The 17,828-nt window shown below is 36.0% G+C and overlaps 1 protein-coding gene across 2 annotated transcripts in view; it reads right to left on the reverse strand.

Annotated features, from left to right (window-relative positions):
• Nucleotides 1-17,828, reverse strand: part of Bank1 (B cell scaffold protein with ankyrin repeats 1) — a 233,588-nt gene that overhangs the window by 39,309 nt on the left and 176,451 nt on the right. Inside the window, exons 8-10 of one of the 2 annotated variants that reach the window (XM_034500593.2) lie at nt 8,759-8,837; nt 5,392-5,700; nt 1,497-1,796 (exon numbers count right to left, since the gene is read on the reverse strand). In XM_034500593.2, coding sequence (XP_034356484.1) covers nt 1,497-1,796; nt 5,392-5,700; nt 8,759-8,837 — 688 coding nt within the window. Of the gene's footprint in view, nt 1-1,496; nt 1,800-5,391; nt 5,701-8,758; nt 8,838-17,828 lie in introns of both variants that reach the window. The other variant, XM_076933284.1, reaches the window with a different exon arrangement.

The raw sequence follows: 17,828 nt of genomic DNA on the forward strand, positions 1-17,828 counted from the left end.
AGCACTACAGGCAGGGCAGAGCTTCACCACCACACGTGATCTACAACAGGTAGGATGTCTTGGAGCTTCGTTCTGTTCTGTATGTGTTCTGCCCTGAAAATCAGTAGTGCTTCAAACACTGGCTGTTTTGGGGCAGGAGAAAAAACTTTCATATGCTGACATAGCCTTTGTATTGTCTTCCATACTGTTAGTGAAGTCTTCTACTGTAGCCATGTGGATGTAGACCCGGCCTCTTCCACCATCTGTTCATCAGTAGATATTTATTAAATTCTCTGTTTATAAATTCTGCATTCAAGAAGGACTTAACGTCGGGAAGGAATATTTGGAGGAGGCTGATCCCTTCTGCTGTGAATCTTGTAGGTTAGATGGGGAAAATGAAAATGATTGTATGAAGTGAGATGAATGTATTGGTGGAAGGAGCTCAGGGTTCCTCCTTCACAGGTGTGAGAAGCAGAATGACAGGAATGCTCCTGGTGCTGCTTTCCAGTGTCAGCATTTCTGCAGCACAGTGAAACTCTTAGCATCGGTTCCCTTATCTCTGGAATGAGGCTGTCAATGTAAACCACACAGGGCTCATGTGTTAAGTTGTCTCTATTGCTATCCTGAGTGGCAGACCTAGCCCACATATCTCAGTAGGCCACAGACACTATACTTTCTTAGCTAGTTTCCCTAATGTCTGACTTTACTAGAACCCAAGAAATGCATAAAACCCTTTTCTATATTAGAATTAGTATATCAAAACCATTCTTTGCTCAGATCCTGAACAAAGGTATTTCTGCAATGTCCTCAAGACCTTCTCAACAGCATAGCCATCTAGCATGGAGGGAGGAAGGACTCAGATGAGCCCACACCTCAAGAAGGAGTCATTAACAGTTAGTGGCCTCTAGGAGTGAGAGTCAGTTTTCTTTAAGGTCCCTTGTTGGTAAACCTTGTTCGAGTTGATGTCTCCACTAACATGAGTATGTCGGCAGCATAAGTTGGATAAGGTAGATTATTAAAAATAAAGACAGCAAGTTGGGAGGGAGAAGGTGGATCTGAAGGAGCGGGGTCATTATGATATTGTATGCATGTATGAAATCCTTCAAAAATTAATAAAAATATTAAAAATTGTATCAATATAGCTTTTCTGTGACTTGAAAAGATGCTCATAGCATTTAGAATTTTACATCACTAATTGCCCCACTTTCTACTCCACCCTGTAACCCCTGGTTTTCCATAAACCAAGGGACAAAAACGTCAACAAGTAGGGGCTCTTGACATGGCTCAGTGGTTAAACTTACTGGCAGCTCTTTCAAAGCACCCAGGTTCAATGTTTAACACCCTCATAGTAGCTTACAACTCTCTCAAATTCTATTTTCAGATCATCTGATGCTCTTCCCCCTGGTCTCCATGGGTACCAGGCATGTATGTGTTACATAGACATACATACAAGCAAAATATCCACGTACATACAATTTAAACATTGAGAAAAGAGTCCATAAACAACAAAATATTACCTTGAGCTATGTAAGGTGTTGTTTCTTCTTTGAGAGGGATGTGAGTGGGCCGGGGTGTGGGGGCCGGTGGTCTGTTTATAATGAAAGACCGATTTCCAGTTCTTTTCTTGACACTCTTACTGGCCAGTATCAGGTCATACTCATTGTCTTCAGTCTCTGCAAATGCATATGGGTTTTCTTCTTCCTCATCCTCCTGTGCTTCTTTCTTTTCTTCTCTTCTGGGCTCCTCTCTTGTCTCTTGTCTTGCATTAGGATCATTCCAGTTTTGACTTCTTTCCATCTGGTCTTCCAGAACCTTCCCTGCTTAGGAAACATTTAGTTTGAGTTTACTCTTATATTTTATGCAATATTCTTGTTGTCTTTACTTTCATATATCATCTTTAGTCAGTTTACTCATATGCCATTAAAAAAAAATAATAATAATAGTTTCTAGACTATTCAGAAATGCCAGCTATGTGAGAAAATACTTTAATATGTATTTAAAAATATTATTTCTTAAACATGAATTTAGGTATGTATTTATTATCTGAAAATTGAGGGATAAATTTATATATCAACTCCAAATCCTTTGGAAGGAGGTGTTTTAAAGCATACAACTTGTAGAAATTTTTTTTAGTCAGTAAGTCATCTTTCTTTTTCTACCACTTGTACTGAATATTACACCTAAAACCTAATTTCTCTGAAAATTATTTGAGGGAACAGCCAGACACACTGCCACTGTCTGTACTAACAAGTATTTCCCTGCTATGACAAACTGACTTTCAAGAGTGTAACTACTGGTTTTCATAGGTGAATATGAACCTCATCCAGAAACATGGCACCAAAGTGAAGGGCTGAACATACCAGTCACTGGTTTAAGGGTTAGTTATATGGTTAGAAAGCAATCACACATTTGGAGTCTTTAGGGGTCCATATTCAGTAAAATATTTACCTACTTTGTAAGAACATGCTAAGAAAATTTAGAATCAGTTGTTAAACAGATAAGCATTTGAAGCACTCTGGTTAATAAGCTAAAAAGGAACCCGTGGCTCTCTACTAGGTCAACAAGAAGGTCTTTTACTATGAATATTATTGTTTATTCTTTTCTTTTCTATTTGCCTTTATTCAGATAACATGAATCTGATAATAATTATTATAATTGAGATTTTAGTGGAAAATCTTAGATGCTTAGAGAAAGCACAACTAATAGAACCACACAAAAGGGTATTTTTTTTTAAAAGAGTATTCAGGAATTGCTTTTGGTACTTCTGGGAGAGGCCACTATGACAGCCTTCCAAAGCATCTTAAACTTTATTCTTCTGGTTAGTTTCACCTAAGAAGTGTTAAATACCTCTGTGCCTGGCAACAGCTTTAAAATCACTGTGTCTTGCTTCTTTCTGCATGAGTAATACGGCTTTGGGATTCTGACTCCATGACTTCTGTTTCCCTGACAGCCTCTGGGTGAAACCTGATTAAGTGTGTGGGAAAGACTTTTGCAGTACTTCACTTTTAGCAAAATGTGTCAACCGTCTCACTTTTATGAACCCATTTCCTGAGCTGTTAACTCCCTTTGTTTTCCACCCACTGCTCTTTCCAACTCGTTCTAAAGTTGGACTCATATTAGGAATCTTACATTTTACTTCTTTCTTCCAAAGTGTCAGATTACACTTTCTGCTAAGAAGTTGGGCCTGATTTTTTTATTCCAGGTTGTATACTAATAAATAATAAATGAATCACTCTTATGAGAGAATCCCTTCAACTGGTAAAATAATAGGGCACAAGTATCTAGAAACGAACCTTGAAAGTAAGTATTTAACATATTCTAGTTATAGGCTCTCTGGCCTTGTGTTCCAGTGGCAGATGGGACATAACGATAGTTCAGTTTTTTGACTGTTACAAAGGTAAAAAGATGTTCTATAGTGGTATATCTTAGTAGTTTATTAAAAATATGTCTGCAAATCTCATGCATGGAATTTGATGCCTGTTGTTCATAACTCAAGGACAGATCTTGACAAAAGAGCTAAGTGGTTCATGATCACTTGTTGTTTTTACAGGGGACCTAAGTTTGATTTCCATGTAGTGGTAGTTACCATGTAGTTACTAATGTAACATTAGTAACCAGTCCTATGGGATCCAACAGGCATACACACAGTACACATGCATTTGTTCAGGCCAACCAACATTCATACACATACAGTAAAAAGTGAATAAATCTAAAAAAAGAAAATTTATAAAAATATGTTGACAAATAGTGCTATTTTCTTTTCTGCTCACTTTTCAGTGCTATGGTGAAAAGATCAATTGATACAAAAAGATATAAAAGTAGAAAAGGGATCAATTGGTAAGAAGCAGGCAACCAGTGAGAAGGAGACAAGGAAGTAGGGGAAAATGAATATGATGAAATGCATTATATATACATATAATGTGTATTATAATGAAACCTATTTGTAAATGTTATATTCAAAATATAAAAATATTAAGCAAATGGATGTATCAATATGATTTCTAAATAAATGTTTTTTGGTGGGTTGCCTCTTATGTGTGTTAATTTTCAGGAGATATATTGGTCACAATTATAATTTTTGCCCTAGGTATCTAGTTAAACTTATGAAACCATGATATAAGGTTTCTTAACCTACACATTGTATATGGAGCCTTATAATATGAGAAATATGATGTAATATTCTATCTTATAGATATTTAATCTGACACAAGATAATAGTTTCATCTTATAATCTTAATTATTTAAAAATTTTAAGTATAAAAATACAGTAGAGTTTTGTTACCAGTCTGCTGATAACCTGTTTTCTTCTCCTACAGAATTTTATGTACCAAATGTACTGTTGTCTCTCAAAGTCCACAGAAACTTGGCACACAGTGGATGAGCAATGAATGCAGGTTGAACCATCAAAAAAGTGTCTTCTAGGTTTGGTTTTCTGACATAGTGTGGCTCCTTAGTAAGGCTTACATTGAATAAATACAAGCCTTCCCAGAGACAGCGTCTTATAGGCCATGATGCTAAATTTCATGGTTTATACATTCACTTGAAGAAATATTTTTATTTCATGTATATAAGTATTTGCTTGCATGGATGCATGTGTACTAAGTATGTGCAGTGCCCAAAGAAGCCAGACAAGGGGACAGATGTCTTGGAACACTCAAAGACCATTGTGAGCCACCACATAGGTTCTGGAAACAGAACCCAGATCCTCTGCAAGAGCAGCAAGTGTCCTTAACTTCTGAGCCATCTCTCCAACCCCTTCAAATTTCACCTTTTAAAGCCATGTTCATATATTTGATAGTCTTTTGGGATCTGATGACTAAAATCTATTATTTATGAGATATGATCAATAAAGAGTGGCATTATAGTCTTTGTTATAAATTTTTGTTGTGAGAATAGTTCATAACTTGAGAGGTTAAGCACAAAGCTGGTGAATAATGTGGGGGATGATGATGAATGATCCTGGAGCTGGGAGTGTTCAATGTTATGGAGAACTCCAAGAAGATTAGTCCTAAAGGGAGATCTCACTACCAGGCGAGTAAAGTGACCATGATCATTTCCCAGTCTCCATTAACAGCCTTCCTTCTAGCCTGAGCATTGAACTCTCCTACAGAATGCACCATGCACACTTCATATGCATCACTACTATGGATTCTGTCCAAATTATAGGACTATTTTATTATTTATTATATTTACTTTCCTAAATCTTTGTCAGAACACTTTATTTGGGAAGGGAGACAGAGAAAGAGGGTAGATAGATCATCTCTTGCTTTCTTCCCTTAGCTTCAGTTGTTAAAAGATCAGAGAGAGTCACCTCAGAATCTGATCATGTGTCTGCAGATCCACCTTTGTACCATGTGTTGTGCAGAAGCCTTGGTACAAATTGTCTCTCTGCATTTTTAGCTGGAAACTTACCTCGTGAGGTAAAGTGAGGTCTTTCTAGTTGGGAGGCAGCAGCCCCTGGGCGTGGTGGGGGCAGAGGTGGCCTGCAGTGTGGGAGAGGCTCTTCAGAGTTGCCTTCGGTGTCAAACCCAGGGATGAACACATACAGATCATCATATTGGTTCTCAGAGCATTCCCTGTCGACCTCTGGCAGGCTGAGTCTTGCCTCAGCACTTGCTTCTTCCTCCTTGGTGTCCACAGACCTTTCAGACTCCTCAGATCTGTCTGTGCTCCGCCTGGGTGTCTTCCTGAGTTCATGATGAGATGCTGGAGACTGCATGGCTATTTATGATGAAGATTGAACATTTTCACTTACACACACTGTCTGGAGGTGTTTTGAGAATCTTCACAGAAGCAATAGTAGTTAATACACTTTTATCATCTGCTATATAGTAAAAAGCTGCCCACAACACAGTTCCTCTTTAACTAATGGATATCAAAGCTCCATCTACTCTTGTTTCATAAGCACATGACCTAGCCACATATTTTGATACTATAAAATAACTTTAGGAAATGAATCCATGCCTCTACTTAGCATTTTCATATAATACATCTTAGTATAGCCATTGTAATAGTTTGTATAATTAATTACCATAAATTTATTATGGGTGTTTCATTAATTTTTAAAAACATTACTTGATAAAAAAATGTCTTTTTTCCTCCTTGGAGAAATCATACCTATTGATAAAATGCATTCGGTTCTAAAATTTAACCAAATAATCGAGTCAATATCCTTATACTAAGAAGCATGACACACTTACTTGTATATTATACAATAATACTCTAACAACCCAGGAACAGCACAAAAACAGTGGGCTGCAGTAACCTCAGAGCTGTAAAACAACTTATATAATGTTCTCTTTTTGAAAGTGAAAATGAAAGATGCAGTCTTTTTGATCTTTCAAAGAGAAGTTGGAATGTATCTTATCATTTTCAATGAAAAGGAATTGTTTTCAAATGTCGCTAAAGTAAAATATAGCTTTAAATATCAAATAAAACAGTGAAACAGTGTGTTTGTGTGTGTGGGAGATTTTTTGTTTCAAAAAATGAAGTTACATGGTAGAAAACTTTCAGCAGCAAAAGAAAATTTAAGCCTGTAGAGGAAAGTGCCTGTAGCAGGGCAGTCTTTCTTCCACATGAAAAAGAAAGACAAGATTTTGGTTCTAGAAATAAATTTTAATTCTGTAAATATTAGGCTGGGAAGAGCATGTAGGCGTGTGTTTGTGTGTGTGTGTGTGTGTTTATGTGTGTATTGTGTATATGTTGCATATCGGGGGTATGTGTGTATTGTGCATGTGTTGTGTATGTGGGGTGTATGTCTCAGAATTTATATATATATATTCTATTGTTGTGTGTGTGTGTGTATGTGTGTGTGTGTGTGTATTGTATGCAGATGTGGTGTCTGGGGAGTGTGCCTGTATGGTATGTTGGATATGTGTGTTGTGTGTTTGTGTGTATGTGTGTATGCATGTGCGTGTGTGTGTGTGTGATTTTTGTCTGGAGGTCTCATTAATTTTTCTCTCCATAACACCTAAACACTGATGCTAAAGTAAAGTAATCCCTTGAAATTTTGATGGAATGACTAGAAGAAATGTATTGCTCAGCCACAAGTACATGAGGATACTTGACTATTTTGTCTAAGAAAATCAGTCATCAGTCTAGAATTACAGTCAAAGTACAGGAAACTGCACACTAGCACTTTGGTTTTAGAGTTTGCATTTGACATTAACAAAAAACAGAAGTTTCAGGTGCTTGTCAGATGTGGCCAGATCTGGAGTCCAGCCCTAGCAAGTTAGAGTTAGTAGACAGATGGTTTCAGGGTACCCCATCATCACTGTGATACAGAGTGGGATACTCTGACCTTCCTCCAGTTCCATGAAAACTGGGGGTTGAGCTCAGTCACAGTGGTACAGTTTAGAGCTCTCAGTTTCAGCTGCAAAGATGAGATTTTTCATTAAAAAATGCAATAATGATCTCTTGTTATTGGCAGTTCTTTAGAGGGTGGAATATTATGATAGATATGTAGGCAATATTAATAATGAACTTTATTATTCATGACCTTTATTATCAAGGTGATAAAATATATAACCTATAACCATTTTAATCAGTATATTAATTTAATATATGGTATTCATATGTGTATTGTGATAATGTTTGAAGTACTTTATCAAAGTAAACTTGGTAAGCATTGTATTGAATCTTTCCTGATTTACATATTGGCCTGTCTTTTGAGAAGTTTATCGTCAGTAGTCAGTAGTATATAACTGGGCATTGATGATGTCCTGCTACAGGTCCTATGGACATGAACAAAACAATCTTAATCTTCTAGGATGGTTATTGAAAATGAAGGGAGCAGGCCATCAATGAAGAATCAGACAAAGAAATAAAATATATTAGTGAATAATGAACACAGTGGAGAAGGGTACAGGCAAAGGGAAATTACAAAAACAAAACAAATAAAAGGAGCTATGATCTATAGATAAAACAAGGCAGGAAGTTAGGATTCCCAGAGAGGAAGAGCATGTGAAAGGAGCAGAAACTGCATATATTTGGTAACAGAGGCATGTACATTCTCTCTAGGATAGATAACAATGAACAATGACAACTGGTTGAATGCTGGCGATATTTCGAAGGTACAGTCAATAGTATTATGCTGGGCTGGATACAGAGTGGGAGAAAAAGAACAGAAGTTCAAAATGACTTCAAAATTTTTGAACTAACTTGAAAGGAAAAGAACAGAGCATTTTTGTTGGCTGAGGAGGGAAGTCAGCAGGTGGAGACATTGGGTACCCCATCATCATTGTGATACTGAGTAGGGTGCTCTGGAGGAGCAGGAAAGTGAGATGCCCATGATAAATGCTGATGAAGATGGTAAGCAAGTCACTGTATGCTAATAAGACCTGGCCTGAAACTGTAGGAACACAGAATTCATCTTCAAATGTTAGACATAGAAATACATGTACTATATGGCATTAGAATCTTATGAAACATCCTAGCCTCAGCTTCCCACTTCACAACTGAGAGAACTCAGCTCCACTTAAAAAACTGTGATTCAGTTTTGAAAAATCAACTTGAAAACACAGGTTTCAAATACTCAGAAAAGAGTGTCAAAATAATTTCTGTAGTTTTTAGGGTAGAAAAACTCCTATTTCATTATTAAATCTTGACTTTGTTAAAGGCATTTAAATTATCAAATGTAGGTAAAACATCTTTATCTCAACATTATTTAAAAATTCTTTGGATGATGAAGTATCTTCCTACATTCTGTTCAGTTTTTCTTGTGAGTTTAATACACCACACTACAAACCTACATGGATTCATGGAGTAGAGAAAAACTTACAGGGTAAATACGTGGAAAGTGAGATTACATTTTCTTCGTAGTCATTTTCTTGCTCATTATTTCTGCCAGTGTTTTGGCTCTGAAAGTAAGGAAGGTAATTTTTAATAACATGTTTTAATCTTACCTAGAGGGAAAGAAATGCCGTTAAAGTTTTATTAAATACTTATTTTTTCATTACTGGTTTTGATTACTGCCATCTACATGTGCTCAATGATATATGGCATTAACAGAACAAATGAGAAAATAAGCCATCCATCTTGAATAACAAATTGATTTGGAAAAGAAACATAACAACTGTTTTAACACTTGAAGAGAATCATGAGTTCAGGTGTGGTAAAGATCTTCATCACACTGAATACAACTGGTTCTTTTAAAACTGTTGCTTTTATTATTTAAATGATGTGAATTTTTAAAATCAGGTATATTGTGTTAGGATGAAAGTAATAAAATGTTTATAAGGAAGAAAGTAAGCTCACTTATTTCTACTTATTTGCCAACTTGAAGTCAGTTCTGGTATGTATTAATTTACTTACTTATTTACTTGCTAACTTATTTATTTAGCTGTGGGGGAGCTTCAGCACAGGGTCTCCCACATGCTAAGTATTCACTCCACCACTGAATCACACCCCAGATTCTACACACCAGGTGCTACTATATTTAGAAGACAGAATTACTGAGAGATGACAAAATCCTATTATCTCTGGGAGAGCTAGTTTTATTTAAACTCTCTGAGGAGATGGCATTCCTGTAATTGTGGGACATAGACAGCCAAGCAATAGCAACTGTATTTGTCAAAACTGTATAGAGAAAAGGATGGAATATGACTGTATTTACCAGGTACTACAGTTTTAAACACACATTTCAAATGGCTTACTCAAAAATACAGTATTGTTCTTGACAGAAATGATAGAAATGATAGAAATGATGAGACCATTTGTTCTATGCTAGAAGTATCCACATTGGTACACTCAGCCATGGCATGCTCAGGTATTTGACCTGTACCCTGACCTCATCAATTTTATTTACCATCTCTGTTGGCCAATAAAAACTCAATGGAATGGACTTATTTCTTAATGAATGCTCTTCGTAAAAGCACCATAACCTCTAATTTTTTTCTGGAATCATAAAAATTAAAAAAATGCTTCAGTTATTTATTGAGTTAATAGATCATTTTAGACCTCAGTCCTTTCTCCTAATTACAGTGTACAAAATGATAACATCAATGTATTGGACAATATTTGGAAGTATTAGTATTATAAAATCATTGTTTAATATAGATATCTTTGGTTTCTATTCTAATTAGAATAACCTGACATTTTATAATATGGATCATGAATACAGTTTAGAAGTCTATAGTACTTTTGAAGTTACATACCAGATTTTTATACCTCTTAGACATCAGAAATAATTTCCAAAGACCTTACGAATTATGAAAAATACTCTACATTAAAAGCTAGTGGGCAAGTGCCTAAATGTTAGTGTAAAGAAATTAAAATATATTGGAGTAAGTTTCATGTCATGGTTTAAGCCAGGTAGTATTTGTAAATTGCCTAAACTCAAAAATATCCCAAAGGAACCTTTTTCTAAATTTTATCCTAGCCCAAATTCTGTGTAATTCGTAGTCCATATATTTAATTTTATAAGAGTAATTGTCTTTTCTGGCATTTCAATCAGAATAATCTGAAATTATTCTGAAATATTTATAGTAGAAAACCAAATGTTTCCTTCTTAAGTTCCTTGCAATTGTATTTTAAAAATATGCTTGATTTGATGATGCATCATTATAATAATTCTTATGAAAAACCAATGATGGTGTCAAAGACGAGTCTCACTTTTCTCTGACATCTAGACACTAAGGCTTGGCTATGTGTCTAATGAACAGAGTATGAGCTGTAGGTTAACTGAAAAAGAAATCACAATTGAGTAATTCATCAGCTATATGATGACAGGTGAAATATTTTAAACTTCAGTTTTCTTCCCTGTGTAATATGAGTAGTTATCTATGCTCCATATTTTATGAAGATTTAATGAGAATAATGCAGACTTGATAGATTTTTCTTCTTATAAATACTTTCAAGGAAGCATGATTTCTTTTCCTCTGTCCGACTTTATTCATACATTTGTTAAATGTTCAGTCAAGTTTCTATATATTACATACACTGTTATAAAAAAAAGACAGTTATAAAATAAAGTCAAAATTATCATATTGCTGCTGGAAGGTAAAGAGAAACAAAGTATCCTATTGTATTTATTTTAATAAAGCTTCATTACAGATAAAATAGAGAAATAAAAAAATTAAATTGACCCTAACAGAGTGATGGTAGCTGATTTTAATACCCCAGTTCTACCAATAGATGGGTCACCCAGAAAGTGACCAAACCTGAAATTAGATTCTAGGCATCATAGCTGGAGCATGGAAGGACAAAAAAGGGAGGGTGGCTGTCTGGAGATAGATACTGCAGAAAAAACAGGAGAGAGGGCTGCAAATGCATCTCAAAGTTAAAGGCTTCATCAAAGTTCAGAAAAAAAGCTGTGTAAAAACAAGTTTATCTGGCTTTGGGGACAGTTGTTGGTGACCATGGTAAGAAGAGAAATACTAGAATTCTATAGATTTATCAGCCAGAATAATCTTAAATCGCTAAGTATGGGCAAAGAATGAAATACATCATGCACAAGATTTCCCTTCAGAAACAGTGTGACAGTCAGAAGGTAACAATACTCAGGATTTGGTTTTCAAAATATAAACTGACAACATCAGAGGGAGAGTGCTTCATTCAAGTCAAGGACTCCAGTGAGGGTGTAGCCAGGATGTGGTGTAGACAGGATGTTTAAGAACTCTGATGTCAAAGGCTGGAGAAAGGGAGTTAAACATGACCATGAAAGTTTCTACTCCCTTAGTTATCTCGCGGCTAGCTCTCAGCCTAAAGCCTTCTTTTAAAGATCACTCCTTCAGAGAATTCTCTGCCTTCTCACACATTTTACATTAACAAACACGTTTTCAGTGCAACATAGAACTAAGCTGGGGTATAGAAAATAACATGCTCAGCTTAAATGTCCTTTGTATTGGATCTAGGAACACTTGAAAATATATTTGGGGTAGATGCATGACTAAGAAGTAGTCTTCCAATCTCTGAGACAAAGAGTACTTTTATAGTGGACAGATAAACTAGCAGCTTGATTACTAAGCCATAACTGAAAAATCGGGCTGACAGAACTGAGTTTCAAGTGCATAGTCAAAGCTGTGCTTTGAAGATTTCAGGAGAATAGTTAGATACGGACCACTGAGCACCGACTATAAAACACACTTGTTCAACTACTGTCTCATTCCTTTCCAAAACATACGATGACAAACTGGCCATGATATAAGTAGAAAAGTTTGGTACTACAAATGTCTGAATAGTACACTAAAGATGTGTCTATATCGTAGAGATGAAGCTGGGTAGTAAGAAAGCAGTGGGAAGAAGGCTTTAATGAGTAAGTACAAGGATGAGAAAAACGCAGAGAAACAAGAAAGGTTTAACTATACATTCAACAGTCTAAGAAGAAAATTGTTCTTAACTATTCTTGATTTTAGAATGATATTCAAAACAGAGCAGAGACATCTTACACAAGGAAGAGTTTCCGGCTTAGGGAACTTTACCCAAAATTCTCAACAACTGAATCCCAGGAAGTTCTCAGCATCCCATCCACAAGTAACAATTTTAAGCATGATCATTGTCACCAACATGGAGCAGTCAGGCAGCATACGTTTCTTAAGGATTTTTCTCTGTGTATAATGTCCTAAAAATGGCAAGTTTCTAAGAAGACATGGAGAAGAGGTAATGTATAGATCCCCAAAGATGCTGAATATTTAGCTTGGGAAAAAAAATAAATATAAGATACACTAAGGAGTTATAATTTTGTGTTTTGCTTAATTACAGGTTTCAGTATAAGATAACTAGTGAAATCGTTCTTAATAACATAGGTAGGACTGAGTTTGGAAGGATGAGAAGGGTTTACGAGACTCATCATGAATCCAACCGAAGAAGCTGATGGATGTTTACGGATCTAACAGATGAAGGGGCGACAGATGATTTGGAGGAAGAAGAACACATGTTGCTGTTCTAGTAAAGAAAAGCAAAGGCAAGGCTTGGTGGTTCATTCGAAGAGAAAGCCACGTGATTCAAACAGCAGCTGACATTTTGACAGATGTAAATTGTGACAGGAAGCCTAGCAGCAGCACTTCTTTACAGTAGCTTAGTTGCAGAGGTCTGTGGTGCAGTTGCCGCTGATTGACAGCCTGCCTTAGCTCATCAGTGCTCCTTTAGAACATGTACAGATTCCATAGTTATGAGTTGTAAGAACGAAAAGTCATCACATAGATCTGGTTTCAGATCTTTCTCCCCCATTAGTATTTACTTACAGTAGCTCAGCAAGTTCCTCTCTGCCTTGGCTTCTTTAGCTTAAATGTATCTCACCTAATAGAGTTACTGAAAAAGTATAAGTGCTATCAGGTACTTGGAATAAAGCTTAGTGAATGGAAAATACTCTGCAACTGTTATCTGTATTATTTTAAGAGTGTTTTACTATAGAATTACATTTTATGTTGTCGTAGTTCTTATATAGTCATGTGTATGTCAACATTTATATTCAGTTATAAGGTTGAATAATGATGAGTTCTATTCAAAGTAGAATATAAAGAATAAAATCAAAGAGTCCAAAATTATAAAATATTAAATCCAGACACCTTTATTTCTAGTTCAAGATCTTTTAAAATTATACCTAAATTTAGGTACAGGGACTCACAACAGAAATTTTATTTTATGAGGCCAGCCTGGTCTACAAAGTGAGTTCCAGGACAGCCAGGACTACACAGAGAAACCCTGTCTCAAAAAACCAAAAAAAAAAAAAAAATTTTTTTTATTTTAGGTTCACATGAGACCTCTTTATACACATAGGCATTAAGCAAGGTACCTGGGCGTGATGTGTAGGTTATGCACTCATACATGCTTGAGATTTCTTTCTGTATAGCTTCACTTGTAAAGCCATGAAAGATCTGGCGGTCCCATAATGTAGGATAAGGGAACTTCAAATTATCCTACATGTTATTAAATGTTGATTTTTTTATAACACCGATGCTACAAATATTTGTTTAGGTTAGTTTTGAAATTAACTTCCCCTCTAACATGAAATGATGAAGGTAGGACACATGGCACCCACCCATAAGGCTTTGCATAGTAGAATGCAAAGGGAAGGGTCCATACATTTGCATAGATGGGCTACAGAGTTTATATGTAGCACTGAGGAGAGGACAGAAGACCTTGACTGAGCATGTGCATTGCCTCACCTAGAACGGTCAGTCAGTCTAGTTTTCTGTTTATGGCACGAACAGGAACATGGACAAAATTCACTATGGAGCATTTCAAAGTCTAGACATTGGTTTTAGCCTCAAATTTAAGTCTAGTTAGTAAAGGTCAATAGAGGGCACGCAAGGTACCACCATGACAAGGATATAAATCATTAACTTGTTTGGAATATTCTAATCAAATCAAGCTTTAACATGATATCATGCAAAGGAACACAAAGTAGAAGGTAGAGAGTGAACAGATCTACATGGCTTCAAATTGGCAGACTGAAGTTAGTGAAGGCAAAGTGCCAGGGTTACATTTCTGTTGGCCATTGCCAAAAGCCTGTTGATGGCTGTTTCCAAGACTCTCATAATTTGAGTTGGGGTTAAAGAGGCAAATGGTCAAAACAGCAGAGCGATAAAGTGCTGCATTGCCATCCTTACCACGGGCAGATACTCTAATTCATCTAAAATAAGAGGTATGAGTGGTTTCTGAATGCAAGCTAGAAGCAAACGTAAAACGCCAGTTAGACACTTAGCAATTTCCTCCAGAAATTATACTCTTCAGTTGTTAGATAATAAGTGTTATTTGACAAATGAAACAAAGGACTGTTTAATTTTATACTATTACGATGAACAAATAAGTGTTATTTGACAAATTAGACAGAACAATCCTCAGTGCCTTTGTTGCTGCAAATCTACTCTCAGGATTCACGTGGCTGAGATCATCGCAGTTTCCAAATATGGAATAAAAAGAGCTGGATTCTACTGATCAAATGGATGGATGATGGATAGCAAGGAGAGGTGGAACACTTATTCATTGAAGATGTGGTAGGAGGCACAATAACACTTCTGCTCTCAAGGCTTGCGTGCTCATTGGTAGGAGTGAAGTGTTTTATTAGAAAGAAAGAAAAAAAAAAAAGGAAAAACCCCTTGTGATACCAATACATATCTCTGATGAAAAATTTTTGTATTAGGCCCATCACAGTTACTTCATCCCATTTGTCAGGTTGTGTTAGCTTGCTTCAGTTAGCAGGAGGCAGGTCCTATCCTATTGCACTCTGGTGAGTGTATTGGCAGCACTCATACCCAGATTTTTGTTCAAGGAATATCACTTCTGCATAAGAGACATACGTGGTGCATCCCAAAGGAGTCACAGACGGTAGTAAAATACAATGACAAGTTGATAATAGCACAAACTTCTTAAAAGTAAATTTTCTGTAATTGAATGTGTTTAAGGTAATGTAAAACAAAAACCTTTCCTGGTAGAAGGAAAAGCATTGCTATTAAAGAAATTTATTTACCCCATACTTGCATATGAAATCAAGTTCAGAGAGAATCAGTTAAAAATAAAAAAAAAAAACCCAATAAGCTCATATTGGCAGAAAAACATTATTTTCTTTAGTCCACATATGAAGTTTTTAAAATTTGTAATCTGGAAGTAAATCTTATTTTGTGGAGTCCATTGCCAAGACACTGAGAGAGTCACTGTATATTTTATGAGTAACTATTATACAATAAGTCCACACCACTTCATTCTTCCACTAGGCTTCATGAGTTTGCATGTTGTGGAGGACAACTTAGCATTTTAAAGCCACAAGGGATTTATTACACAGATTCCATCTACGGGTGACAAGAATTCTGAATCATCATAGACATGGCCTGAAAGGGATCACAGCTAATCTAAATGGAGCCAGAACCCAGCCAGCATTCACTTAAATCTGGAAGCAGCGTTCTTCATAGTGTAGAGGCATATGGAGGTAAGTCCTCTTGTCTGCCGAGGCTTCCCTTCAGCTTCAGCTGTTTAATAAAAGGCATTTTCTGGTTTATAAATGGAGACCACCACTTATTGCCTGAGCTAAGTATTTGATGAATAGGATAGTTTCAAGCCTGAATATGTGTATGTCCAAAGAGTCTTAAAAAATCCATATGGAAACAGGGGAAAGGTTCATGATATTCATTTTGTCTTAAAGTGTCTCTGACACTGGTGAAAGTCCATACAAACTGACAGTGGCTTAGCACAAAGGGAATGGTAAAATACTGGCTCAGCTCATTTTCTTGCATGCACTTTAACATTTTGTCCAGTTATCTGAGCAATCTTGTATTATTATAGACTGTGGAAGTATAACACTATGGTAAGGATTTCTTTATCTTACCTGGGATTTGCATTTATTAATTTCCAAGTGAAGTGAATGAATAAAAGATTAAGCAGTTTGCCCCATAACAAACAGAGTTTTATAAAAATGTACAACTCACTAAAAAGTCAAACTATCTTTACAACAAATCAGAAACAACATCAACTCAACAGAAGCAAAGTCCAGACAGTAAAGAAATACAATAATGTTGAAGATGATAATTTTTAGTTAGTTTTATTAAAAACACTTATTTGAACTTTACTAAATATCAGAAAATGGGAAAAGAAGAAATGGAGACCAAATAAAAAATAGTTTCTTTTAGTAAAACCTATACTTATAATATGTTTGATAGCTGAAATGGCCTTAATATTAATAGCTACTAAGAATAACTTTTTATTTACTATATTTTAGAAAATGCTATAAGCTTTATATTTGGGCTAACATTTAATTTTCAAAGTACCTTTTTTTTTGAGTTAGGTTACCATTATGATTCTCATTAAATGGATGAAAAATAAACGTTATGGATTAAATAACATGCCCAATGATATACAGGCAGTATTTTGACTGGAAGTCCCACACAATAAGATAAACAAGAAAATAAATACTGGAATTCATCTAATTTACATGCCAAGTGATTTGACTCTATAAACCAAGTCACAAATGTCATAGAAGAAATAGCTCAAGAGCTTTGCAAGAAAGAAACCTCAGGTTGGCAGCAGCAGCTAAGATATCTATTTTATAATCATAAAACATTGAAAAGATAAAGGCGGGGCAGTCCCCCACGGGCAATAAACAACCACCAAAACAGTTGAAGACTAGAGCAGGAGGCCATAGGTTCTGTCTGAGGGATGAGGACTGCCTGGCTTGGCCAGGGGGTTGGGAAATAGGGATCTGTGGATAGAACTCAGGAAGACCCCACTTGTTCAATTATTCCTGCTCCCAAATCACATCTGACCATTCAGGTCAGGGCCGGGATCCTCCCAGAAAGAACACATAAGATAAATATTCTGGGCTGTTGATAAACTTCAATAGAAACAGAAGGCCCATTCTCAATGCGTAAAGATGAAATGTGCACAAATGTGATAAGGACATTTTAAAGCAGAAATACAATATCAAAGAATCTGCCAGTAGGGATACCAGTTAATGAGCGTAATGGAAGAGCCAGGGCCAGATCAGTGAGAACCAGCCTTCCAGGAGCATTATTTTTGTTTTGTTTTTCCTTAATGATCATTAGCTAGGCAGTTTTTGAGAACACAACACAACACACACACACACACACACACACACACACACACACACACACACATTTGGCTTGGTTACATGCACAGAGAAAGTATCTTATATTTCTTGTGTTCTAAGAAGATTTTTAAAAATGAGATAAATGGAGATACACTATGTAATCAGAGAATTCTGCATGCTGTTTTAGGTCTTGTCTTTCAACAACAGCAACAACAACAAAGGTTTCAAGGTAAAAATGTTACAAGTATGCAGCTTACAAAAGACTTCATCCCCCTAGTAGCATTAAACTACCTGAAGCCTGGCTCCACATTCCAAAGCTTTCTCAAACAATGTAAACAACTGCTTATCGTCCCATCATGTCAGAAATGGG

Source organism: Arvicanthis niloticus, chromosome 4 (assembly GCF_011762505.2).
Source record: "Arvicanthis niloticus isolate mArvNil1 chromosome 4, mArvNil1.pat.X, whole genome shotgun sequence".
NCBI lineage: Eukaryota > Metazoa > Chordata > Mammalia > Rodentia > Muridae > Arvicanthis > Arvicanthis niloticus.